The sequence below is a fragment of the Triplophysa dalaica genome, chromosome 11 (genome assembly GCF_015846415.1).
Source record: "Triplophysa dalaica isolate WHDGS20190420 chromosome 11, ASM1584641v1, whole genome shotgun sequence".
NCBI lineage: Eukaryota > Metazoa > Chordata > Actinopteri > Cypriniformes > Nemacheilidae > Triplophysa > Triplophysa dalaica.
In genome coordinates this window covers 15,740,222-15,758,207 of record NC_079552.1, presented here as the reverse complement: position 1 = coordinate 15,758,207, position 17,986 = coordinate 15,740,222, and the positions used below count along the sequence as shown (strand labels likewise).

At 35.6% G+C, this 17,986-nt stretch overlaps 1 protein-coding gene across 3 annotated transcripts in view; it reads left to right on the top strand.

Annotated features, from left to right (window-relative positions):
* marchf8 (membrane-associated ring finger (C3HC4) 8) overlaps positions 1-17,986 on the top strand; it is a 90,103-nt gene that overhangs the window by 52,362 nt on the left and 19,755 nt on the right. For all 3 annotated transcript variants that reach the window (XM_056760267.1, XM_056760265.1, XM_056760266.1), the window contains exon 3: positions 13,364-13,414. In XM_056760267.1, coding sequence (XP_056616245.1) covers positions 13,364-13,414 — 51 coding nt within the window. The remainder of the gene's footprint in view (positions 1-13,363; positions 13,415-17,986) is intronic.

Genomic DNA, 17,986 nt, shown 5'->3' with positions numbered 1-17,986 from the left:
CTAGGAACACCAGATCTCAACTACTCTGGGTGTCAAGTGGAAACTCAATACAGTTCTGCAATTATTGATAATTGTTTATACAAAGTTAGCAAGAAAATGTCATTAAAGTCCATTCAAAAATGAAAATAATTTTTTATCATTTATTCACCCTCTTGTCATTCCAAACCTGTATGACTTTATTTCTTCTGCAATATACAAAAGAAGATATTTGGAAGAATATTGGAAACTAAACGACACTGACCCCCATTGACATCCATTGGATGGACAGATCCTCTTTTGTGTTCGACAGAAGATAGAGTCATATACTGTAGACAATTTCATTTAAGCAACATAAACAAACGTTACTGCGCATGCGCATTTTCGTGACCCCAACTGAACTTCCAGAACACATTCACAGACAATAGGGTGCCTGTAGATTATTTCTGAAAACAATCAAAAGAAACTAAGAAGAACTTTTGTTTTCTTTTGTTTTTTGCTTTTGTTTTCGTTTCTTGGCTAAACTCGTCTCTCTGATATTTTGAATTTAGACTGCGATACCACGCTCAACCGCTAGATGTCAATGTCCCATACAGGACCCTTTCAACAAATTGTTTATTTAATAAAATGAACATACAACCAAATTCAACAAACCGTTTATTTAATACAATTATTATACAGAAAAATAATAATACAAATTAATATGAACATAATTTAAATAAAATATAAATAGTTACATTATTAGATACTAGCCAAACACAAACCGGAAGTTAACTTCAGGTCAGGCGTGCGCGCGTCCGATGAAACGGACTATACAGGTCCTGAATAAGTGAAATCAATCGTATACATTTTTATATTTGGGTGAACTATCATTGAAATCTTAGTAACAAACTTTAAAATTATTGCTAACTAAAGAACTGACAGTTTTCCCTTTAATATATATATTTTCATGAACACTAGAGATACACCGATACTAAATTTTTTCACTCATTTTGAAAGCCGATTATTACATTTTTCTGTCCTCTCTGAATTGACAGGTTATATCGGCCCTGATCATCGACTGCTTTTAAAATATGGAACGATACCGATTATTGCCCGATATATCGCTGTATCTCTAGTTTATGCTATAAGAAAGACTTTGTGATCAGGAAATTTAATTTAGTCTGGATTTTATTTTCCTATATCTTGTTGATGGATTTGAAGCATGAGAGGATGACGTTTAGCACGTATGTGTTGGCCTATCTTATGCTAACAAGCTTTTACCAAGACACATGATTTTAGCAACAAAACACTGTGTAGTTTGGTTAGCACAGAGTCGTTGAGAGAGAAAGTTGTGTCCACTTAGTTGACTCCAATGGAATAGTTTTTTCAAAGCAATGGCGGTTCATGTAGCCTCTCTACAGTACCCGGAAGTGACTAGTAACGTATGGCAAAACAGAACAATTGTGACAAACCTTTAACCCTTTTAAAGACTTAAGTTAAATAATGAATAAAAAAATTAAAGAAATAAAGCATTAAAAGAGAAAACATCACTTCTTGGAACAATCTGAAGGCTCCATAAATCAAGTGACGCACAAAAATTTTGAATGCATGCTTACTAAGCACCTTTTGGTTACATTTGATCAGTTCCCTGTAGCAATGTTTTCTGCTTCCTAATTGTTTATAAATTTGCAATGGCGATGCTTTGTGTCTGCATGCACTACTGCTGTCATTATGTGTCATTAATTCTCAATGATGGCCAGTTACAGTAAGTACTGCCTGGTAATATACTGGAACATCATTACGACTAAGTTCATCATTATACTATTTACTCTTTATTAAATTTATTGTAGGTTGTTGTCTGTCCCGGTAAAACAGAGCGTATCGATTCGTTGAAGGACACACAGAATATGAGGCTTTGTGTGAAACCCCCTTGTGGGGGGAGGGGGTATGGGATCGGGGGTGGGTTCTGGTTGGTAGGGGGCAGACACATGATCACATGGATCACCACTTCAGACCTGTTGGGAGAGGAAGACAGGATCGACTGCAGCAAGTGTGTCAATTATTTGTTGTTAGAAAAGATCTCGTCTCTCTGCTTCCAGACCGGAGAGATAGATGGGTGGGTTGGTGGATAGATGGGCTGTTATTAGGGATGACTCATGATCCAAGAGAGACCCGAGGGTCTGGCTGATTTTGCTGCAAGTTGCAGATTATCCCTATTACTTCTGTGCTGTTTCAGTTCTTACCGCTCACAGATTCTTCAGCCTCAAGTTATCGACAGGCTTGTTCAGTCTGACAGTGTGATATTAAACATGACAAATTAGGAATTAATTATGGAGAGAAAAATATTTTGTGACATAGTAGTTTCTGTTCTGGATGCTTATTGGCCTATTTAGTTTTCTATACTATAGTAACAGATCAAGTACATCATCAGTGTCTATATAATCCGCATAGCACTGCTACCACAGAATAAACTTCTGCTATTGTTTACTTGGAGGATTGTTTTTAACAAACTTGCTTACAATGTTTTAGATATTTCAACATTTTATTCAATTCAAACTTAATAAATTTGTTGTTAGTAAGGTGCTATGAAAACATTGCATTGTTTGTTTGATCATTCTGACCATCAACGTTTGCTTAACCCATGGTATGATTTAGAGGCGGCACAATCTGTCCTTCCCACCAATAAGAAATGAGTGCCACACACACTTAATATATAACCATGAATATATTTTTGTCGACAGCAATGTTTTCCTGGTTTTACTAGTTTAATAATAATGTACTGGTATATCATTTGGTTTTCAAGGCTATAGTGAATTCTTTATTGTTTGTTATTTGACTCCTCATTTGCATTTCGATACAGGAAAGAGTACAGAGGGTCAACAGGGAAGACGGGGGTCTCTGTGTTGACTAGCGTATTGGACTTGTCTGGCCTGAGTTAATTAACAGTGGCTTTACATCCAACCGCATTAATGTGCCGTGGGCTGTTAAACCATAGAAATGCAGTTTCACTTTGAGATCATTAACAATGTCAGGATGTGATAGGTGTGCCAGGGTGTTCCTTAATATTTCTGTTTAATAACTTCTGGAGTCTGGACTTTCAGTATTACTCAAGCTCTGTTTTTACTTTCGTTTTGTGAAATCATTCTCATTGAAACAACAGTTGATACAAAAGTCCCTAGCTGTGTAATAGATAACAATGTAATTACTGCCAACATTTGTACTATTTCTGTTTAACGGATTTATGTTAAGATACATAATGTCTGTGTACTGTGCATTTTATTTTTATAATGCGGTCTCTGTATTTTCTTTGCGGTGGAGGTTTGGACAAAGAAGAATTAATATTTAATCATTTTAGCCCAGTCGAATATGTATATAAAAAGTTAATATCTAACGTATTATCAGGCCATTTCTTTCATACTCTGATATGCCACAGTATGTATGACACATAGAAGGCCTGTAAACTGAGAAAATGTGTTGTAGGCTCTGGTGCTAAAGTGATGTCCCAATGGCCTATTTTAATATTTAATAAAACTACTGACAACAAATTGTAACAACCGAAATGAATTTATCAAACAACGGGTTTCCATAACTCTGGTTTTATTCGCATTTTGAAGTTTCGCAGCAGAAACGAGTTAAAAACCCGTAATTCGCAAAAATGTTTTTAAGCTTGCTTGAGGTGGTTTTTCATTTTGCGAAAAAGTGTTAATGCGAATAATGGGAGATGGAAACGCATTTGCGAAAAAAATATCTCCTAAAAGTCACATAATTCCACTATGACACAGTGTAACCTTAATTATCAAAGTAACGATCTTGTTACACAGCATCAGAATTGTTGTTACGGTTTTAAACGCCTGAACAATGTCATCAAGTTTTTCTGTAATTGTGTAATAAAATTGTGTAATTTCTGTAATTGTGTAATGAAATCTCTCAACTGTCCCGAACCGCAGGCATCCACAAAAGCACTGCATTTATTGTGTTTCGTAATCGTATTCTTGCGCAAGTATTATTCTATGCGAAAATCATTATATTGATATTACACTTCTCTTATTTTCTTACTGATATTTAGTGTCAGTTTACTAGGAAGTGATGGTTGACTAGTTGAATGGAAACGGTGCTTATTCGAAAATGTTTTATACGATATTCCAATTTTTCACATAATCTAAATTCGTAGTTCCTTTGTATGGAAACCCGGCTGTTGTCACGATACCAAACTTCCGGTACCAGGGCGGTACAAAATGTGACGACTATCATTTTGAGCGCTGTTAAACAGATTATGAAAGTCCTCTGATTGGCCATTGTGTTTCCAAGCTCAACGGATATGTCTTTGAATAGTACCGAAGTTTGGTAACGTGACAACACTCATTTATCATGAGTACAAGTACTTACAAAGTCAATTCAAAGCCATTCATACTAGAACTGATTCTAAATAATATTTCCGATTAAAACATGATTCAGTATGAAATGCTCTTAACATGCTGATTGTTGATGCTATTAATATTATGAAAAATATTATTAATAGTAGTTATATGGGAAAACATTAGGGATGCTCCGATGCCATTTTTTTAAAGACCAAGTACGAGTACCGATATTTTTTTATGGTACTCGCCGATATCAATACCAATGCCTCTACATGTATTTTTTTTGTGAGGTGGCAATTTTCCAAGCACAACACAATGAAACTAATAAGTCTCAAAACACAGTATGAAAAAAGACAATTTTATGTGCTTTTAAAAACATTCGAAGCACAAATTTCAGTCATATCTGTCAGTTATGTCACGTAGCGATACAATATCGGTGCATCCCTTGAAAATATTGTCAATATAACACAAATATATCAAAACAATTTTCCAGAAACCTTCATTTGGTTGTTTAAGAAACCACATCACACAACAACTTATCGAAGTATTTTATACAAACTGTATTCATTAGTAAAAGAACAGTGTACAGCTGAAACAGCCCTATGTATACATTTTCACACCAAATTATGGGAAACTATTTATTGAAGAATTCTGCATTTTACGGACTACCTTAAAGTGTTTTGGTTTTTAATTCTTTCAAAGAGATGCATTTGCGCACAATATACAAATATCTAAATACTACATACATCTATAAATGCAATACATACAGAAGAGGTTGGAAATAATGCTTTTTTGTGTTGTAAGAAAAAAGTTAAATGCCATTTTGCTTGGTACATTTGAAAGGTGACATTTCTTACTTTGATGTCATTGTATGTGGTTGGGTGTGTTTAAGTGAAGCATTAAATGTACAGTAAATGACATGCAGTTTCCCATTTCAGTTGTTGATAAATGACCATTTCCTGTGATTCAGAAGCGACTGTGCTTCTGTATTGACCTTACTCAGATTGTAAAAGTCCTTTTCACACTGTACCATGTGATCTCTGTTTCATGAGGTTGGGGTTTTCTTGACAGGTCAGATGGGTAAACTGTAGCTAACAGCTGAAAGAGACCCTTTCCATAGTGAATCAATTCCCCTCAGCCTGCGTTCATCTTTGATATTGAAATCTGAGCCTCCATTGTGCAGAAACATTGTGCTCAAACAGGAAAACGCTTCCTTTCAGACTTCCTGTTAGATAGAATAATTGTGATTAAGATGAATAGTAAATAAATCCTTCTTGTGTAACGTTTTAAGCTGTTGATTAGTTTAAATTACACGTTTGAATACGTTGTGATAGAGTGAATCACTAATCTAATGACTTGTTGATGTTAAGTTAAATATTGCATGAAATTCACACAAGATCCCACCGTGCTGTTTTGACACATTACCTGAAAAGTTTTTTTTTTATTTTCTCTCATTTCTGCTCTTTGTAAAATGGATCTGACCTGCAGAAAAGCAGCTACGCTTATGACATAATCTGAAATAAACTAACCACATTCGGTGAATCAGCAGACCACTCAGACGGTCTTAAGAGGAGCAGCTGACTGTTCAAAACATTGCAAGAAAACAGACAAAAACAGCCACATGTCTTTTTGTTTTCCAACATGGCTGAGAAATTGAGAAATTCTTCCTCTTTGCTTGAGAAATTGATTAAAAGAAACTAAAACAAAAATGCGCTACATCAATATGGGCACAAAAGAGTTTCTTTACCTCTTAGAAAATTCCCCTCAGACTGTCATATGGACGGATGTTTATACAGACTTTTGGTCTGCAGTGTTGATCCCAGATGTCAGTACTGTACTGACGCTTAGTTTTAATGTAATATATAAATATATAAGACATTAAAAATCACAAGGCTCTTTATGACACCTGTAGAAATGTCTTTACAATTCAGTTAAAGACAAACTTTGATAAAACTTTGATTGTTGCAGAAAATGTCTTTAACTGGATTTCTTTAAAAAATATATTATGACAGTCCTGTGGGTTTGAGAGTTGGTGTAGAAAGATTTGTCCAATTCAAAGACCATATTGAATAAACATATTTTAATGTTTTGTGGCTTTTAGTCGATGCCTGTTAACCTTATGACCATCCGAATGGTAGTGTGCTTCAAATGTACTGTCTTTAGACTTCCAGGTAAAAAGACCAAAATGATGATGACTCAACCTACACAGTTTCATCTGATAAAAAGCCCTTCTTTTCCCCAGATTCACCTGCCACTGACTAGCAAAAACAAGGTGAAAACCAAACTATCATTAAGGAATACATGAACACAACTAAGAAATTTTTGTTTGTAATACCATTTCACATTAGGCACATAGATGACTTGACCACATCTTTCATATACAGCTGCGGCAAAAATTAAGAAACAATTTCAGAGACAATTTTTCTGATTTAAAAATGAAAACATTATAGGTATGATTTTGGGTAAAATGTTTTCTCCCAAATTTCAAACAAGAATTTATTTGCAGAAAATGAAAACTGGAGAATCAGGTCAATATAACAGAAAAGATGTGTTTTTTCAGACCTCAAATACTGCAATGAAAACAAGTTCATATTTCCTTTTAAGCAAAACAGCAGTAATAGTTGTACATATATTTAGGAAAAGTTCAGACATTTTTTTTCATGTGTCTTGTCACACTGTAAATCTTTCACATTGCTGTTGGATGACTTTGTCTTTCCTGAGGTTTGATGTTGTTGAAATTCAACAAAGACTGGACTGTAATGACCACAATACATCTAGAAAGGCTTTTGAAATGAAAATTTGGAGCGGCCTCTTATTTTTTCCGGGGCTGTACACTAAATGAGTTACATAATGTTCTCCACTTATTTGTCTCTTCTCAACTTCTTAATCGAAATATGAATGCCCAAATTTCATCAGCCCGGTATTCAAACATCATTTCATTGTTTCCTGAGAGCGTAATGTTTGTTGTGTTGATTTAATTCAGCTGCTTTCTCTGTTTTCATCTCTGTAAACACCCACACATTCATACTCAATATTAAGGACCGATAATCTCAGCACAGATGATTGTATGTATGACAAGCGGTTTCACAGAAGCAAACAGTTACCTTGAATGCATTTGCAGCTATGTCATTAGACACGTTCTGTCCCTTTCAGACCCGGGCGAACACAAGCATCTGTCACAATAATAACACGAACGTTCATCACTAACTGTTGCATTTGCACAGTGCTTAGCCTACATTAATTAGCAAAGTGAACAGCATTCTTAAATAAAGATAGAAATGCTAGAATGTCATAGAGATGACTCATGTATATTTGCATTCATTGTTATTAGGGCTGTCAAACGATTTCTATTTCTATTAATCGCATCCACAATAAAAGTTTGCGTTTACATAATATACTGTATGTCTGTGTATTAAAATCACACACATTTATGTATACATATTTATGAAACATTTATATGTATGAATTAATATTTACCAACAATTTATAAATTTTTATTCATTTTTATATCTTACTTAAATACATGCGTGTGCAAAGTTAATATGCACATATTATATTATTATAAAGTTTCTTAACACAAACTTTTATGCCGGATGTGATTAATCGTTTAACCGACATAATTGTTATACCATATTTTTTCAGTTTTTATGAGCAGCCGCAAAGCAACATCATGTAAACCACTAAACAATTCTTTGTAAGTTGTTGAAATTGGGTTGTTATACTAAAATGTACTAAAAATCATGTACATTTGCCTTATTTATACATTTTTTCAGTGTAATTTTACTTTTAGTTTACAGCTTTACAGTTTTAAAGCTTTAATTAAGGAATCCAATTGTTGTATCTCTCATTGCCCAAACAGTTTTATATGATCACTGTCCTTCTGAAACCATGGATGTCCATATTTGTTGTTTTTCCGTTAGTGGAAACAACACATTCTTTAAAAAAAAAAAACTTTTTAAAACTTTTTATTGGTAAGGTATTTGCAAAATCCAGTTAGAAACATAAAGGGGATTAATAAAGTGATTTATGGCAAAAAAAGTAACGGGAAAGAAATCGGGAAATATATAGCTGCGAGGTTTCAGAAGCACAGCAGTGATATGTTTTACTCTGTGTAAATGTGTTGATTTAAAAGTGTAATTCAGCTCATCATTAACACTTCCTCTTAACCGCAAACTTCCTCTGACCGTAACACTTTGAGAAACATCATTTTATTTTTGTTTTGTCATGAGAATCCCACTTGTGTCCTCAAAATTGTATTGTGTCATTTCCAGTCAAACGTAACCAAAAAAAATCCAGAGTGGCCTTTGGACAAAAGAATGTGACAAAGCAGAACAAAAATGAGGGAGAATGAAATGACAGTGATTGTGAGATTGTAGCAGGGATCTCATTCGATGTCTGTTCCTCCTCAGCGCTGTTACAGTGTTTAGCTGTCTGGAGAAGCAATGAGACATGGAGATAGAGAGTGATAGAGATGGAGAGAAAAAGAAGCCAGATGAGCCTATGCAGATTGACCATCTGTCACAGGCCTACATTCAGCACCGATAACAACCTCTGCTCAGCCAATAGGATAATTCAATCTTCTCTGTGAGGCTCGCCCTCATCTCAGACACGCTGTGTACCGGGACGAGGTTAGGCTTGAATGCTCTCTGCAAAGCTTTAAGCGACAATAGTACAACATTGTGGAAATGATGGTGATGTTGTTGTGAGGTAATCACACATGATCAGGCCTTTTTCTTAGAAACGGAAATACTGTCAACATAAGCAGTTAAGTTTTTTATGCCAACAGGCCTCTCACAGACATTCACTGACCATCAGATAAACATTGCTTACAAATACACACTAAAATAACCAGTTCCAAGTTACCAGTCTTTGTAAATAGATTTTTATCAGTCTGCCTGTGGTCCGCAATAAACGAGTTCAAACGTCCCAGAATTTCCATTTCATAATATATTTCATAATATAGCATGAATAAGATTTATTTTGTTGTGCGATATGATTTATTATTAAATTACTGTAAATAATATAACCAAGGCAACACCAGTAGCAATTGTGACAGTCTTCATATCAGTTATACAATGTTTGAAGTATTGGCATCCAATGCGCATGACGGAAAGAAATCATGACAATCATTTTTCTTAGCTCCAAAGATCCAGAGCATTCCAACCACTTGGAATTACTAGGCATTTCAGTTGTTTTTAAACCTTGATCATATCACCCGAAGCAGTCCACATTTCCATGTTAAAGCATAAAAGTCTCAGAGAATGTAGCAGATCTTGTCTGTCGGGGTGATTGGGTTTCATGTGACACACAAAGCAGAAGGGAAGTTCCTAAACTAATCCTCAGTAAAGTTTACAGTAAGTCCAACGAGGAATCATTTATTCATGAACTACCCACCCTTCCCAGCATCCCATTTACACAGACAGAATCCAGAGAGAATGCTGCAGAGTTTACCATTCCAAGATAGTATCGTTATTCCAAGTTTTTTGCCAGTGTTTTTATAAGCTTTGTTTAACATTTACTCATTGTTGCTCATTATTTGAGCATGCCAAGTGATTGTAGAAAGCGCTCAGCTCCTGCAAACCTCACAGTGCTGCTTTCTCCTCTAATCGTCGCTGTCATATTATATTGAAGCGGCAGTCATGCATTTGTCATCTCATTATATTATCTGTGCACTCGTGGAAACCTTGAAGCTCGCCTCGTTATTCTGGATCTGCCCACTCGCTGATGAAGCGCTGCGGATACATAACAACATCGAATTAGTGGTTCATTTCTGCCGTCGCCTTTACACAGCCACAACACACAAGGAGTGCCGTTAGCATTCAACCGTATCTCCAGTGAAAGTACCTGAAACTCATAGTAATTGCGATACAGTTTTAATCTCACTGTAAAAAAGGTCACAAGTTAACTCAAGTTAGCTTTAATAAAGTCAATTGTACTTAATTATTTTAAACTGACTTAAAAAAGTTGAATTGTAAAACACTAGATTTTTTAAGTCAGTTAAACAAAATTTTTGTTTAATTGTCCCATATAGCTCGTTTGGCTTAAGCTATTTTTCATCATCTACAAGACGATGTTTCTCTATTCAAAGTTGTCATATGCAGGTGTCAAGATTAGTAATACAATTTTGTTTTATTAATATTAGACACCTAATATGAGTTTTGTACTTTTAGTCTGTGATGAGAGGTTTACATTCTCCCTCTAAAGGGGTAAGAAAGAAAGGTCTAATGAAATTGTATTTGGTTCTAATGACTTGATTTTGTTGCTATTGTTGTCCGATTTAAGTTGTTGCATTATTAAATTTTAATTTTGACTTAGATTTTTTTTCTCTCACATATAAAAGCATTTGCAGTAGATCAATTGCAGGAAAACGTCAACCTTACCCCAAAAAAATACCAACGGTTTTTACTATGGTAACAGAACAGATTTTAACATTTGGTGGTTCAAATACCCATGTGAGATCTCCTTTCAAATTTATAAAGCATTTGTTTTATTTTTAGTGCATGCTTTTTCATAGTGAGGTGTGCCATTTTCAGGATTGTCACATCCATAAGGCTTCATATTCCTCATAAATGGACACATGAAAATTAAAATAAAATAACTGTTTTATGTTCTATAAAGAGGCATCCCTTCTCCATTCATTGGATATTATTGCTTCAGGATCCTGCAAAGTTTATCGTCTCCCAAAAACTTCATCCTTTTTTTGTCATATCCGTAACGCATGTTTATTTTCCCTTTTTTAAATATAATTTTTTTTCATAGACTGACTTTTTGTATGTTTTTGTATGTTTAGACTCTATCAACAAGGGTTCGGTAAAATATAAACGGATGGTTCAATAAAATTGTAAACAATTCATTCTGAGCATTTTTATGTCACGTCCATAACGCAAAATGTCAAGTCCATAACGCTGGAATTGCCCTATAAACTAATACATGCAAAATAAATATTATTTATCTATTAAAATGAAAATTGTATTTTATTTTTATTTTATTCCCACAAAAGTATTTCAAATAATTATATAATTTGCTGTATTGCCCAGCCATATTCAGTTTAACTCATTCACTCAAATGGATTTTAATACATGTGCATCTTTATTGAAACTGAGTGTAGATGAGCTTTTTTGTTTTATAGCTTAATAACACATACAGTAACCAGCAGGGATTAAAGCACCCCGTCCCCTTCCGCTGCTATCTCCATGGTAACAGCTAAAGGCTACAGACATGAGTAAAAGCAGCAATGATTAAAGATAAAGGGAATGTCCTTCTGCTGCTGCACATGCTTTCACATGTATTAGACCCCTCAGCAGTTCAGTTCAGTTCAAAACATTGAGCTCTCACACACTCACCCACTCACTAATCACAGCACATGCTGCCAAAGGCCTCTTTGTTACAGAGCTTTACTCTGCCAACCACTGATATTAGTACCATTCCTGCCCCAACGTTCACACAGGGTGGAAATACTAACTTGGCACATGCAAGTTTTTCACAGGTTCACAGTTGGTTTTTGATCGATATCCGGGTTATAATTATCAGCAGGGGACGTCTTGTGAGTTTCATGTGCTTCACTGTGATTGGAGAGTCTGTGACTGGACTCTCTTGTGTGTGTTTTACGTTGAATGAAATGCCAGCAGTAACCACCGATTATTTTTCCACCTGGAAAGTATGCAAAGTATCTGAATCCGTAACGCAGTTTGATGAAAGTCATAAAGAAAAGCATAAAAAAATAGCCTCCCTATCACAGACATTGCAGGCTTACATTTCTCAGAGTAGTTACAATAGCTGAACAAAGCCACAGTATCTGCTCTATATTTCCTTTACTGAGGTTGTGTGAAAAAACAGACTAGTTATATTCGTAGTGAATTAAAATCACAAAGTGAAACACAAATTCCTCTGGGGAAAACTGGTCGTAACCAAAAGGGTTTTATGTGTTGTGTGTACAGTCTGTTTATAAGCTCTCGGGCTCTTGTTATGCGTTTCAGTCAGTTCAAAGAGAACAAAGAGAAGAGACGTCTGACAGATACAGTAGATGTACTTTTTCTTCACAGGACAAAGACCGCACTTGAGAATAAGCCTGTCTGAGGAAATCAGAAATTATTTATATGAATATGATATTGATTCTGCTAAGCAAATGTCTGTGTGAGCATGGATTCAATCTGCATGACATTGCATGACATTCCCCTATCCATAGACAAAGCTAATACAAGATTTCAAAGACAAACAACAAACAGGTGACTCTCTCTGACAAAGATCTAAACTTGAGTATGTTGTCATGTGAGTTTTGAGTCTTGCTTTCTTTCTGAAGATAAAGAAAATATCCATATATATAAAGGCTGTTGACAGACTTTGAAGTACCACAGTAAAGAACTGATCTGTTGTTCATCAGACAAACAATCTCACAGCCAAGAATGTAAAAGGGGAATCCCAGCGTTATGGACGTGACATTTTGCGTTATGGACCTGACATAATAATGCTCAGAGAATGAATTTGTTACGATTGAACCATCTGTTTATATAGAGTCTAAACATAAAAAAAATGTCAATCTATGAAACGGAATTCACGTGATTGCCTAAAAATGGTTCTCTGGCCTGTCCTTGCACACTTTTAGATGCTTTGCATCCATGTTTGTTTTGAAATTGATCAAATAAGTATCACAGAGGGAAACATACTGTGTTAATATACCCACCCCACTCACAGCTGACCTATAAATAATAACACAGACATCTCTCCTCGACGCTTGAAGGAAGAATTAACCAGCTGAAAAATATTCAGCATGAAAACTGTTCTATTAAAGCAATCGTTTTGTTGAATCTCTAACAATGTCTTATTTTCTTCTCGTGTGGGTGTATTTCATTTTTAAAGTGTGTAAGATTGTAGAGTACACTGAGAATCACAATTGAAGGTTCTAGTGTTATTAAAGAACACTTTTTCGAGGTCCGTCGCTGTAGAATTTTTTACTTAAAAGTTGTTTTTGTGCCTTTTGATCTCTTTGTTTCTTTTGAATGGAATTGTAAGCGTTGTTCTAACAACCCTTTCGTTCCTCTCTTTCACAGAATGAGAAGCCACTCGGTCATTCTGCAAGCAGGTCCAGCAACATTTCAAAGGTATGAAAATGTGTTTTCCTTTCATTTTTTACTTAGAAAGATAGAAAATTATTGAGACAGAGAGAGTGGGACTTAGCACTCCATGGAGTCTGCAACTGCTTTCTATTCTTCCATCTCTCATTCCATCAGCATTTCAAAGTAGGACATCTCAAACTAAATGACTGTACCAAGCAAACAAAATTGATGGTTAGACTATTTTGTCTGCGTAAGAAGTAAAAATACATGTAGCACACAAATAACAAAAAATCCAGCCTCCACTACTTACGTAGACACTTTCACTGTGTTTTCTTCAGCTAAAGAAATCTTCATACTCTGATAAGTGATAATTCACTTTTCACAGGACCTCCACATGTTTGTGTTATAAAATCCCCCATTAGCAAGAAAACATTCTCAATGCAACGGAACAAATGCACAAATGCAAGGCCATCTCATGGTCCCATTGAATGTCCATTTCTTCTATGTGTTGCTCCGTCATGAAAATGAAAGAATTTGGCATAGTTAATATAATTCAGTTCTAATCTAGATGCTTTTGTGGATACATGGAATGGGATATGTTTTGGGTTCAATGGTGCAATGTTTCTTTTTGCATCCACTATTCACTATGAAAGGCATGGAGTGATACAGCCAGTACATAGTTCAAGTTAGGATGACAGTGAAAATGTGTCCGGCAACAGGGATCTCTCCCTCTTAGTGGAGATTTACTGCACTTCTGCGTAACATTGAGCCTCTTAACAGATAAACTCTTAACATGCATTAATACATGTCAGGGTCACCTGCTCTGTGAAATGCCCCAATGCTTGAGCTTAAGACTGTTCGGCTATTGAACACAAAACACGACTGTCTTCACACACTATTCATTTGATCTGACTGACCAATCCTACCTTGGCAACTGTCACCAACCATGAAATATCAGACAGGCCTTTTTTTTATAAAAGTATACAGAAGTCCTGCATGTTCAGGTTGTTTTAAATCCAATCCAGTAAACCATACATCTTTAAATACAGGATAGAAACCTTTTGTCATGATTTCTTATCTGAAGATATTCACAAGAGGCCACAGTGCTTTTGTTAAATAGCAAGGGACTTTGGTCAAATGTTGTTTTAAACAACTTTTTTGTCATACATATGTGTAATAACATTACGTGTGAATAAATTACAAATTAAGTAAGTGTACAATTTCTAGGCTGATAAAATTTACATTAGCACACTTTGTTACAACCAACTAACTATAATGTTAATTTAAAGTCCAGTGAATGAAATTTTGCTTCCCCTAGTAGTGAGGTTGCAAATTGCAATAAAGACTCACTCCACCTCTCCCTTTCGAAGCACTATGGTGGCTGACACAGAACTAGTAAGTTATCACCTTTTTTGTCTTTACGGAAGGTGATAATGTATTTACGAAACCTGCTCGTCGGTTTAGGGCTACAGAAGAAATAACATGGCCAATTCCAATGTAAGGGGACCTGTGGTGTATATAGATAGAAATAGTTCATTCTAAGCTCATAAAAGCAGTACGCTTCATTATGTAAGGTCTTTATTCATCTCTGAACACATAGTTATGTATATTATATTGCATTTCTGTCAATAGATCCTCCAAAAAATGAAACATTGGACCTTTAAACCTTTTATCAACGTTTATAATATACCTTGACATTTTCCATTCATATCAATTGCAAAGCATGCTGGAATTTACATGAGCAGGTGCTGGTAAATTTTGTCTTCAGGTGTCCTCGAAAAGCTCAAGCGTGACAGCGTCTTGAATAAAAGATGACCACTAAAAATTCCCATGACTTTGATTAGATGAGTCAAGAGAAAAGTTTTGTCTTCATTTACATTCAGAGCATAGTACAGGACACTCAACAGCTGTATTTTTTGCATGCATCAAGCATCAGACTGATCCATGTTCAGCCTCGGTGGATGGCAGGGTCTTATCATTTTGAGCTCATTTATCTCTGGCAGAATAAATAACATAAGAGGTCCCATTACAGTTGTTATCTATTCTGTGTCCGACATGCGCGCATGCTGTGTGACGAGGTTTTGACTGCAGGGAAACCCACAGGGTCCTAACAGGGATCTATGGGGTATTCCTGTCATCTTTCAGTATCGCATTAAGCAGTCAAATAAAACATCACAGTGAAATGATCAATGTGTTATTTTGACCCAGAATCTTCCCAGCTGGGTTCCTCCCCAATCACTTTCAACCTTACAAAGTAGTTTGAAAGCACAATGTCAAAAGATGACAGGTAATAAAAAATTCCACGTATTCTGAGTTTTCGTCCTAACCAGGCACTACAATACAATAAGTTACAATTTGAAAGTGTCTGTGTTTCTGTCAGAGCAACATTGTGCTGGGAAGCCCCACCCACCACAAAATCTCATAGATCCAAATATTCAGCTCATAGGATCCGACAGTTATTATGCATTAAATGAAGACAGACAGACAAACAAAACTTAGTTTAGAAACATTTGTTTAACATTTTCTTTTTAATATGACCTTATGAAGCTGTCTATCTGAATGCTTTATCCGATTTTGTTTGTTTGCATGCTTTAGGAAGGATTTGATGATATGCAGTTCAAGTACATTAAGTATAGTATTGGAGAGGGTGGAGTGCCTTTAGTTAATGAGAGAACATCTGTTGTGAAGCTCACATCAACTTTCACACGAGTGATTGACAGAGCGTCCCCATGGCAGCATCTGTGTTCATTTCCATAATCATTCTGTAAACTCAAATTCGGTAGATGAGAATGTACAAACAATTAGCGGTAGAGTTAATGTGCTTCCAGAAAACTGGTTCAGGTTGAACAGCCTGGAAACTAAACTACACTTATTTTAATGGTTTTGTATTTAGTCCTGCTTGTCATTTTGTTTTTCTATGCAACTTTTTCCTAATTTCCCTTTGATTGCTTTTTGAGTCGCTCTGAAAGTTTCCATGCTGCCTAATTCCACCTCATTTTGAAACACAAACTTATACCAACTGCAGTCCTCAATATTGATGAGTAATACATACAGAATGATTTAAGACCTAAAATTTGAGTCCTAATATAGTGGTGCTAATGGAGAAAAGAGGATACGAAATTTAGGATCGAAGTCTATAAAGGCAGCAAACATTGATTAGACCGAAAGTATCTGCAAAATAAAGTTAAACTGGAATATGGCAAGCATTTCACATTACAGAGATTTATAAGAATGATTAAAAGTGAATGATTTAATCCACTGTCTTTAAACACTTTGAGAATGTTGGAAAACACTTTTGGGGGTAGTTTTGCCTTTTTTTTGTCTTCTCTGGTTACCGTTTCAGTAATGTAATGCAGGGGTTTATGCTAACGGCAATATAAGTGAAGTCAAAACAACTTCTAGAGAGTCCCTGAGAGATATGACATTGCTATCCACAAACAAGGCTTTTTTACACCCACGTTTTTGACTGGTTACTAGAATTCACACTCTAAAGTGTATTTAGATGCAATTCCTTCACTGTTTCCTACAGCATACAGCATACATGTTAACTTGTGTGTTGAAATGTGTGAGTCTTAGAGCTGTATCACCATGTGATTTTTGAGTGGTTGCTGTGCGATTCTGACAGGAGTTTGTCTTATTTTTGTTAACTTGCACATGTGCACATGATTGTATGTGTCTTAATAACTGTGCCTTCTGTCAGGCTCGAAAATACACCTCAACTGTCTGACTGAAGCTGAAGAGACTCCAGAGAGATAATCACATTCACACAGTTGTCACGCACCACTCTGCACCACACAGAAACACACAAAATGTTCTGAAAATATTCACATCATATCTTCAGTTCCCCAAAAGCAGCATTCACAGCAGAAATAGTGTTTGTGAATAATTTAAAATCACATGGTTAGGTCTATGCAGAGGTGCTTGTGTAAGGAGAATGCTCACTCAAGGATATGTCCACACTTCTTTTCCATAAGAACATACTTTATTTCCTAGTGTTTCTTCAAACATTATTGGTCAAAGATGTGAGGGTGTGCCAGCTTCTATGTGTGTGGAGGGCAGTTCTGGACACTCTATCCTCCATTGATCGCTGTCAGGCTCTGGGCTGTAAATTCTATGTTGGTTACAGATAGAATCGAAAGGTAATTAGTCTGGGACATAAATGATGGAATCAAACAATGCACATGTGATCCATGGTCCTTTATTTTGATAGTAGTATTAGATTTATGAGAAATACATTTATGTGAAGTGTACTGTAAGATTTTAAAATGTAACCTACAGTAATAATGTCATTGTATTATTCTTGCAATATTTGGGAAAAATCTCGTCACAAGTTCACAAAATAAAACAAAAATGATAATTCTACTAAAACGTATACCTATATACTAGTACATTCAGAAAAACTGAAATACATTTTGGAGGGGTCTCTTAAAGGGCCGCACATCCAGAAAAAACACTTTTAAATGTTAAATAGAATTATAAAAATCCACCCATTATTTTTTTTTAATTCCCAATGAACAGTCCTCTTGAAAAAGCAGTTGGCATTCTCTAAGTAGACTAATGTCACATTGGTTAAACCCTGCCCATGACTCCTGATGGACTCTGCTCTGGCCTCATCGA